This window comes from Brachyhypopomus gauderio, chromosome 13, assembly GCF_052324685.1.
Source record: "Brachyhypopomus gauderio isolate BG-103 chromosome 13, BGAUD_0.2, whole genome shotgun sequence".
In the NCBI taxonomy this organism is placed as follows: domain Eukaryota; kingdom Metazoa; phylum Chordata; class Actinopteri; order Gymnotiformes; family Hypopomidae; genus Brachyhypopomus; species Brachyhypopomus gauderio.
Genome location: NC_135223.1, coordinates 2,074,220 through 2,084,053, shown reverse-complemented (window position 1 = coordinate 2,084,053; position 9,834 = coordinate 2,074,220). Strand labels below are relative to the sequence as shown.

General features: G+C 47.7%; 1 protein-coding gene across 2 annotated transcripts; it reads right to left on the bottom strand.

The window, feature by feature from the left end:
* Nucleotides 1–745: 745 nt before the first annotated feature.
* Nucleotides 746–9,782, bottom strand: tbc1d31 (TBC1 domain family, member 31). 2 transcript variants are annotated; one of them, XM_076970674.1, is made up of 22 exons: nt 9,317–9,782; nt 8,174–8,320; nt 7,739–7,854; nt 7,480–7,658; nt 7,216–7,367; nt 6,969–7,128; nt 6,580–6,780; nt 6,322–6,486; nt 5,903–5,991; nt 5,571–5,717; nt 5,215–5,348; nt 4,961–5,094; nt 4,681–4,860; nt 4,129–4,361; nt 3,820–3,972; nt 3,609–3,744; nt 3,390–3,482; nt 2,926–3,066; nt 2,407–2,613; nt 2,160–2,298; nt 1,507–1,638; nt 746–1,351 (listed from the first exon to the last, which is right to left on the bottom strand). In XM_076970674.1, the coding sequence occupies exons 1-22, from the start codon at nt 9,388–9,390 to the stop codon at nt 1,197–1,199; spliced, it is 3,267 nt and encodes a 1,088-aa protein (XP_076826789.1). In that variant the 5' UTR covers nt 9,391–9,782; the 3' UTR covers nt 746–1,196. The 2 variants fall into 2 exon arrangements, with proteins under 2 accessions (XP_076826789.1, XP_076826791.1); XM_076970676.1 differs by having other exon boundaries at nt 748–1,351; nt 2,419–2,613.
* Between the last annotated feature and the right edge of the window lie 52 nt (nt 9,783–9,834).

Sequence of the window (9,834 nt, the reverse complement as noted above, 5' to 3'; positions counted from 1 at the left end):
CACGCGCGCAGGCTCTCGCTTGTCTGTTGTTGTATAGACATGCACGTATGCATCCATACATCCATCCCCCTAAATAATACATATTATATTTTGAAAAATACTATATACTTAAATGTATTGCACAAGAATAACGAGATATAGTCCAGCATTCGATTGTTTATGGTCTATAACCAAGAGAGGAACGTAATTTGTATGTCAGATTATCTGTGTGTGTGTAAAAACATTGCAACCCTTGCTCAAAGTTAATACAGTGGAGAATTCTAGTCATGGAAGACCACAGAACTAGTTTAGTGGTTTGTCAGAAGCATCAGTTGTTTTAGGAAAGACATGTAGTGTTTATTTCATTTGATATTAGGTTAATTAAAACTTAAATATCATAACTTATCATGAGCCAATTTGTGTTGTTTCAAATTTGCACTGCAGACAGATGCTTTCAAATGCATAAAAAAACTTTTTTTTTATCCTTTTCAAAAATCCTTTTCAACATTTATAGATTTAGAATTGATTTTGACTTAAGAATGGATTCTAGATCACAGAGCAGAAATGCAAACTATAAACTAGACTTATATGTCAGTGATATTCAGCATTAAATACATTATACACCAAAAAGTCAATGCAGAGCTGTCCAAAACCGGAATTTTTATCACCTCAGCGGAAGCTTCCCGTCTTTCCCAGAAATGCGTCCTGAAGGCAAAAGGCTGTTTACAAAAGGTTTTTTAAATGTATTTATTTAATTTTTTAAAAGTTCAAATACACAACTAAAAAAATTAAAAAGGTACAAATCATAGAAAAGCAGTATGAAATACAAAAGATCAGAAACAACTGTGTGGTGAACTACAAATTCATTTGGCGATACAGATGTCATTCTCCTACTCGGCCGACCGTGTGGGTTCTAAGACAAGGTTCACCAGATCCACTCCAGCCAGTCCAAGGGGTCCAATATGGACCAAGGTCAAGAACATCAGCAGTTTGGCTCCAAAAATATATTTCTAATAACTTCATATTATATAATAATAAGTATGATTACCATACACACACACACACACACACACCACTAAAAACTAATTTGATACAAGGACCTGAACCAGACTTTCAGGACTGGAGTGGCAGGACTCCAGGCAACTGCTGTGAATGATTTCTCCCTAGACAAAGCCTCCTCCTCCTCATTTGGCATCTTTCTAGCCCGGGCTGCAGCGTCACTGGGAGTGCTGGGAGTGCTGGGAGCTGGCTGACAGGGAAGTGTGGTCTCCAGCTCTGGCTCGGGCTGCCAGCTTCTGCCGGAGTTCTCGCACCTCCTGGAGCAGCGCCCTCTCCTGGCAGTCCAGCCTGCCGCGGCCACGCTCCAGGGAAACTGCGGAGGGAAACATCGTCGCCACACGTGACCTCTGACCCGACGATCCGAACGCAGTTTATGACCACGAGTTTGCTAGTTACACACTTTTCATGAAGCCTCCTGTCATGCGTGTACAAAACCGGTTGTGTGGAAGGTGTTCGGGGTTTACTCACAACATGTGGATTCATCTGGAGAGGACTGGCTGTTCAGACACATACTGGCAGAGCTGGTTTGTGAACGGTCAGGCTCGTGCAACAGGCCTCTCGTTGAGCAGGGGGAGCGGATCCTCTTCTCACGGAGCCGATCTGCAGGAGACGCTCACCATCACTCTCATCATCACTCTCTCATCCAGCTAATACAACTGGGCCCTCCAAAGGACAATTAAGTGACTTTTAAAAATTGGTCTAATTTGCTATTAGTTATTATCATTAATTAATTAATTAATTGTTAAAACTTGTAAATCCTGTAAAGCTGCTTTGTGACAACATGTGTTGTGAAAAGCGCTATACAAATATATTTGATTTGATTATCATCATCATTATCCAAACATTCCTATCAGCACAAAATGAGCACAATAAAATCTTAGTGTCATGGTTTAGCAAGCTGTGGTAAGCAGTCACATATTGCCACTGTACAGCCGTACCCATAGAAGCTGGGCAAGGCTAAAGATAAGTGTATTCAAATCACGCATGGCGGCAGAAGGCCTGTAGCGCAGCCAAGAAGCACAGAAACCACTAGCTAACACGAGCTGTCCTTAGCTGTGGCCCCTTTAGGACAGAACCAGACATTGCAGGACGCAGACTGAAGTCCTGTCTCCTGAACCCACTCATGGCCTCGTCCTGGCTCCTCCTCGGCTGGTGCGGGGCCGTCTCGTCTGTGCGTTTGGGGAGGCGGGACGTCTGGTGGGTGGCGGCTGTCCGCTTCTCCTCCTCCAGACGAGCCTGTTTGGCTCCTGCCTCTGTCCACTGGGAAGGAAGACGAGTTGGAGACATTGAAACATCCCGATTTTGTTTTCCATCATGAACACTACTGCAAAACAGCTGTAAGATGGCTACTTTTACACGACCCCTTACACGACCCCTTACACGCTTGTCCTCCGCCTCCATCATCAGCTGAACCAGCTGCTCCTCCTTCGTCTGGGTTTCTCGGCTGAGGTCAGCAAGCTCCTGTCTCCGCCTCCCCTGCTCCTCATCCACCTCCTCCAATCGCCTGATCACCTCCGTCTGCCAATCAGCATCGATGTCGAGCTGCCCCGCCTCTGCCAGCGACTCCTCCAACACCTGAATGTGGGGAGTGTCTCAGGTGTGACTTTGTGCTAGCATGACAGCTAACGCCTGCTTCGGCTACACACGAGGACGCCACCCCACGTGTGTGTGTGTGTGTGTGTATGTGATTTCCACATGTGGTGTAATCTCAGGTGATCTTAGTTTCCTCATGTCCCTATGGCGACCCGACATAGGCTAGTGCTGCTCAGACAAACCAAGCTGTCCATCCCGCCCCAGTAACCAGAGCCAATAATGCCATTATTTTCTAATCATTAACTTGCACCTTGTTTTCAGGTTCAGGGAGTGTACAGCCCTTTTGTGACATACCCTTTTGGTCTCCTGGTGGAGGTCCCTGTCTGATTGGAGGTGGTTGTGGAAGGCGGAGTCCTCTAGCTCCGCCCTTCGCCGCCGAGCCTCCACCTCGGCTCTGACCTCCTGGCTCACCCGCTCCTGCTCTTTGGCCAATTGCTGAGAAGAATGTATACAGACTACTGCTTAATAGCGAACGTGTAGACTACTGCTTTATAACGCAAAGCAGCAACTCGGTGGCAAGAACAGTGGAAGGGACAGATGGTTCTGACCCAAAATGTCTTAAATTGCTCAATTTAGTTACTTTTAAACAACATGGCTGTGAAATCTCCAGAGGGCATCAGAACTTCACGACCTCCAATGAAGCAAAGCTGTTGCATTTAAAAAATAAGATACTCTACCACGTGTAATTACACCATCCAGTGCTTTTCCATCCGTGAATGTGCTTTATCAGAACATTGTCGCCTATGACGGTAACTGACCTGCTCAAACAATCTTCTCTGGGCATCCAGCTCCATCTGTTTCACCTCCATGTCCTGCACGGCGGCAGAGGTCTCCTGGTCTCGCAGCGTCTTCTGAAGACGGCAGAATACAACACACTCTAAACACAGCCGATTCACAAAGCTAAGCAAAATGAAAGGAGTACTGAAGAAACACGGTCCCTGGAACTGCAGAAACAAACGGAACAAACGCAGGGGAACCTTTCTCTGGATCTCATCATCTAGACGGTTGAGCTCAATCCTGCGCTGGTTCTGCTGGTGTCTGAGGAAGCGTCTCCTGGACGTGTCGAGCAGCACCACCTCCTTCACCTTCAGCTCGCGCCTCATGGCGGCCAGCCTGGGGCACGAGAAAGAATGAGAAACAGGAGAGACGTAGAGAGACGGAGAGAGACGAGAAGCATGCGAGCCCCACCTGGCTCTCTGCTGAGCGAGCCTGCTCTCCTCCTCCCGCAGGAGCCTCCTGCGCTGCTCCTCGGCCTCCTGGAGCAGCTCCTGCTGCGTGTGCCAGGCCTGGTCCTCCGCCTGCTGCCTCACGGCCTCCGCACGTAGCTCCTGGAGCGCCTGCCTGCACATACGCAGACACACGCGCAGCGATCAATCACGTACGCAGTAAAAGGACCCGGCACGAACGGAGGGTAGGCAAAAAAACAACACATTCAGAAACACTGGTCCATATCGGTCCGCATTTCTATTGTCCCGTGAACAGAACTACAATTCCCACCTCTCTCTGAGGTATTCCATCTCTTGCTGGCGGATGCGTTCCCGCTCCTGACACTGGTACTCCACTATAAAGGTGGGGTACTTGTTGAAAATGGGGTACTGGCCCCGGGTGAGGGGCTCGAAGTCGCTCAGCACCACGTTCGGGTGCAGCTCTGCCGGGGTGGAGTCCATCAAGCGGTAGGCCTCCGTCAGCACCGCCGAGACGTCCAGGTTGTTGCGGTGGTGGAAAAAGTACTGCACAGAGGGGAGTATTTGAAGAACGGCAACCGGTTAGCGCCGTGCCGATGTTCTGCCGTTCAGACAGGCAAAGCTCGTGTTAAGCTCGCCAACTGGGTCTGAGTGTGAAGTATGTATGCATCTTAGTGTGGAGGAGGATCAACTGTAGATCTGTATTTAAAAACTGCCCAAAACTCCAATGAACCTACCACTAGCAATAACATCATATGAAGTGAAAGATAAAACCTTTAAAAGTTTTATGGGTGGAACTGATTTATTAGACATCTATACTAAATAATAATCCAATCATTAAAACGGGAAAGGTCAACGTGGACACCTCAAAGTCGTCTCTGTGGGTGCAGAGCAGTAATGGAGCTCTGCTGATGGTCACGTAGGCCACCACGGCCATCAACAGGAAGGATGGGTGGTTGGAGAAAATGTTATCAAACAGCTTCAGCCATTCCTCTCTGGTCAGCACCTCGGAGAACAGGGTTTCCAACAGGGGCCACGCATACAACTGTGGGAGGGGAAAAGGATAGAGAGCGAGAGATAACCCTGAGGCACTCCATCACCAAACGCAGCCGAGGCTCCTGGCGACGCCACCAAATCTCGTTTACCTGCGAGGTGACACCACAGGTGATCAGGTGATGCAGGAGTTCGGCATCGTGGTACGCCAGCACGTTCTCCGCCACGCTCAGGATGTTCAGAGGAGGGTTCGGGAAGTACTCGAACCAGTGCTGGCACCAGTTAACTTTAGAGGAAAAATAAGAAAGAAGGGGAAAAAAGTGATAAAAGACTCTTAGGCCGGAACAGGCAATGCGTGTAGAGGATCTATGGACGTTGAGCACAAAACAATGTCCAGGGCACAAACCAAGGACGCTGGCCACGACTTCGAAGCAGACAAGAGGATTGTTCGGGAAGAGCTTGACAAATGGGAACACCAACAGAGGAAGGTACTCCGTTTCACCAAAAATGGCGGACCAGTGAGCGAGCGCAGACAGAACCCTGGACATGAGGACAGTAGAGATACAGGTTACACACCTGAGCCATAGCTTACCCACACAGCACTTAACTCGAGTACAGGCTCAAGATAAATCAACACTTTGATCACAGCTAATAGTTTTCATGTGAATGTACAATTCCAGACTTCTAGATGCGGGATACAGGGGGCGTTTGAACAGCAAGGCTCCGTCACGTCGGTGTTTGCACTGCCCAGCTCTCGCTCACCTCTGCAGTCCTCTCTGCAGTTTGGGGCTCTTGATGGGGTAGCGCTCATGCAGGCTGACACAGGAACAGTGCAGGCCCTTCTCAGTCAGACTGCTGTAGGCCGCATGGTTCTCGGGCAGACGCAGCAGAGAGCGCCAAATGAACATCCTACACACACACACACACACACACACACACACACACACACACACACACACACACACACACACACACACACACACGACAGACAAACACACGCGTGCAGACACATATGCAGACATATGAATCAATAATGAAACAGAGGCTAAAGCATTAAAGTTTTAAAGGCTCCCCAACACATGAAAAGCAGTTGCCTGTATTTAGCAGGGTACTCTCCAAACGTTCTAAGCAGAGTCTGTAGTCTCTTCTTATTAAGACAGATCATTCTGGAAGGCAGATCATTCTGGAAGGCAGAGATAAAAGACCAGAAATTATAACCAAGGGCCCACTACACTGATTCATACAAAAACTTGGTCTGAGGTGGTAAAAGGATCATCACTCTTAACGCTCTCTCTCTTTGAGCAGATTCTGTAAAAAGTGTGTTTATGTGTAGTAAATAAGTAGATAAACAGCATTTTTATAAAAAATGAGAAAAAAATAAAGGAAGAGAACTGAACATCTTAGACTACAATGAAAGTTGCTGTTGAACATACAGAACTCAAAATCTTAACAAGGAAGTCCTGGTCCAAGCCCTGAACATAATAAATAAGATTAAAACAGAACAGAATTGAACCTCTTTGTCTTCCAGTGCAGAAGCAGGTGGGGGGTGCAGAATTCTGGTCTTGTGTCCAGACGTCCTGTTGTGACGGCGTCCTGTTCCTGCATGATCTTTCGTCTTCAAACACGGGCCGCCAGGCCCTCGCTCCCCCATCACCCGTCTCACCAGAGGCTGCGGAGGCTAGCAGACAGGGCGAGGTGAGGGGCTTCTGCTTAGGACGCACCAGAAAAATTAGCAGCCCGTACGGCGTCCGCCGTGGTCGTGACCAGCTACCTTGTTGACTTCCTGAGTGAGAGCGCGCACACTGTAGACCCTGACGGAGCCACCGTCCATCACGGCAGCGACGTGGCGACCTTTGGGACAGACGGCGGTGGAGACGACGGCGTCCTCGTGTGAGCCGATGGAGAAGAGACGCTTGCACGTCTGGATGTTGATGAAGCGCATGACGCCGTCCTGGCTCAGGACGCCCAAAACCTAGACGGGAAACAGTCGCAAGAGAGCCGCTCTGCAGTGCGTTCAGGATTACTGCCACAGCCAGGATTAGAAAACGAGATTACTGCGTGTATTTAGAGATTTCTTATTCACATATGTTAGAGTCACAGACTAAATTCCACCAAGATATCAGGCCATAGCCTGAAACCATTTCATGATTCTCAGAGTACCTGGCTGGATCCACCATCAAAACTGTCCGGCAGGAAATCCAGATGCCTCACGGTCCGCACTTCCTGTGGCATCTGCATCACCCTCACGAGCTGCCGCCTTTCCAAGCACCACAGGTGGACTAAGCTTGTACGTCCCCCGGCCGCCAGCATCTTCCCATTCCTGTGGAGGCAGATGCGGCGTTCGTGATCGAGACCCGCTGCCAAGTTAGCCTCACTCAGCCCCCCGTGCAGTTATTAAACCTCTTACTGCGTGACGGCAAAGGCCTTGTAGTGCATCCGGGGCCCCTCCTGCGGAACAGGCAGCTGGTACGCGCAGACCAGAGTGTCGCTCTCCCAAGCGAAGATGGAGTCGTCGGTGAAGCAGCTTAGGATGGTGTTGCTCAGCGGGAGGAAGAACACCTAAACCGTCAGCCCCGAAAAGGACAGCAAGACGGAACTGCTCGAGATTAACTGCTACAGTACGCGATACCCGGTGTAGACTGCGGACCGCGTGACGGAGCTCGGCTCAGACCTTCTGTATGCCCGTGGACTGCAGCACGTTCAGTTTTCTCTTCCGCTGAAAGGTGTCCAGGTCCCACAGCTGAGCGGCGTCGGAGGAGGTGCTGATGGCGTAGCGGCCGGAGCCGTGGACCGACAGAGAGGACACGGCTCCCTCGTGACCCCTCATCCAGCTCACGAGCTGCCTAGTGTCTGCAGTACAGGGAAGGACGTGAGGGCCTCACAGGGCGGGAGGACGGGGTGACGTGGATCTCTGGGAAGGCAAGACGTACCTTTGTCGTAGCATTTGATGGAATAATCCGACAGGGCGACCAGAAACTCTGTCGTTCTGCGCAGGCTGAAGGCTAGAGCGGTGCACGCCAGACCCGTTTTCTGGACCAGCTGGAATCTGTCAAAAATAAATAAATAAATAAATATAAAAAATGTGGTGACATGAGATGCCTCTGCATAGAGTAACAGAGGTGTCAATTCCTGGTTCAGAAAGTAAAAGTCCTCACCAGAATTTTGCTCAAGCTTGCTAGATTTTCAAATTAGTGCAATCCAGGTAAAATGAGTGGAATCAACACAATCCAGGAAGCCTGAGCAAAATCCTGGTGAGGACTTTTACTTTCTGAACCTGGAACTGACACCTCTGTAGAGTAACAACGACCATAAATGTCAACGGAGCAGTTTATTGCTCGTCTTTTTTTTTTTTTTAATAAGCTTACCGGTTTCTGCTAATATCAAACAAATAGATGTTCCCATGGTGATCGCCAGCAAGGAACGACTCTCCGGTAGTGTCAAATGCCACATGTAGGAAACGAACCGTCTTGGTTTGGTAAGCTGATGCACTGCGTATCAGATTCACCAAGATCCTGATATGAGCATGACCAGGGAAAAGATGAACTAAAGGTTAAGGTTATTCTGAGCATCATAGCCAAGCCAAGGAGATCACTAACTTCTCTACACTACATGCATCCAGAAACACTTCATGGATTGCCCAAGCAGTAAGAGGACGGGTTGAAATATATTTATCTGTGCAGAAAAATGTTATTGGATGTAATTTGTGATATCACGTTTGTGTGGACTATTATCACTGTAAAACATACAGTCACCACCAACTTGACTAGTTACTTTCTTAAACTACAGACACCTCATAATTGCACAGGTGGACACTACGGCCCATCTAGTGCTATGCACAGTCCACATTAGCCATAATCCATCCCTTCATCAACGGTCAGCATGGACATTTCAGTATGGCACACCACTCACCACAGAGGAGTGACATCCAAACATACATAACCCGGCAACTCCTATATGACGGTCAAGTCAGGACCACAGGTTAAATCACAGGTTTGTATTCCAAGGAAGGGCCTGTGTGTGGCTTTGCCTCCTTGTCTCTCTACTGGTCTTTTCTCCCCAGATTTCCTTCACACTCCACGGCTTGACATACAGGAAAACTAAAAGGTTTTTGCTTCAAGACTGTCCCCACATCAAACTATATGCACATGAAGTTTTAGATATGCGTTACCAGTTTACATAGCAAAATGAACGACCTCTAATTGTTTAACTCGGATGTGATAAAGTCATTTACGTGTAAATATTATTTAGAATTCGTTCACAGCTTCACATCAGCGTCGTGGAGAACCACTTTAACCTATAGTGCTGAACATTATTACCACGATCTCTATGAAGGGTTTAAGGAGTTTCATTACCTAACTAGTTAACTATTTAGCTGAAAGTTTAGTTTCAAGACATTCAAGAGTTAAACAGCGCTGACTTATACAGCAGCAACCAGAGGACTGGCTAGTTAGCTTAGCTATGAATTTAACTTGTGAAATCTTTGCTAGATTTATAAAGATTTCATCTACCCTTTGTTTGAAGGAACTGGTTTGCGCTGCCATAATTTTCCGTCCTCCTTAGCCCCGATGTCGGTTGTTTGCATGATGACAGATTACAACAAACATCTAAACCTGCTTCAACAACACAGACGTTGCCAACAACAGAGACTGCGGCGGAGACATGGTCCTTCGCGCCGGAAATTTGAACGGGAAAGACAGATTACGTTACATTAGAGGCAAATTACATGGCATTAATCATGGCCGCAAGTAAAACTGAACAGCACAATAAAACTGTTAGTATTTACTCAAAAATAATAATAACAACAACAACAATAATAATAGCCACGACATGCAGTAGTTGTTGCCGCTACACCGACCGGAAGTGTACACCGGATATGAAGAGCATCACTGTGGTTTAGTCATTGTTTTAAATAGGTTAAAAATCTGACTAGCCAAAACAAACAAAAAACAAAACAAACCTTTCTGCGTCTTTGTTTTTCTGAATTCAGTGATCATCTTATCCTATTCTCATTCATTAGATATTTAAA

Bases quoted from the DNA above. Each gene is read 5' to 3' on its own strand.
- tbc1d31 (XM_076970674.1), bottom strand. From the start codon at position 9,390: ATGCAAACAACCGACATCGGGGCTAAGGAGGACGGAAAATTATGGCAG. The intron at 6,781-6,968 runs GTACTCTGAGAA...TTTCCCGTCTAG, and splicing joins TTGATGGTGGATCCAGCCAG to GTTTTGGGCGTCCTGAGCCA. The intron at 5,718-5,902 runs GCAACTGCTTTT...GTGTGTGTGTAG, and splicing joins GAGTACCCTGCTAAATACAG to GATGTTCATTTGGCGCTCTC.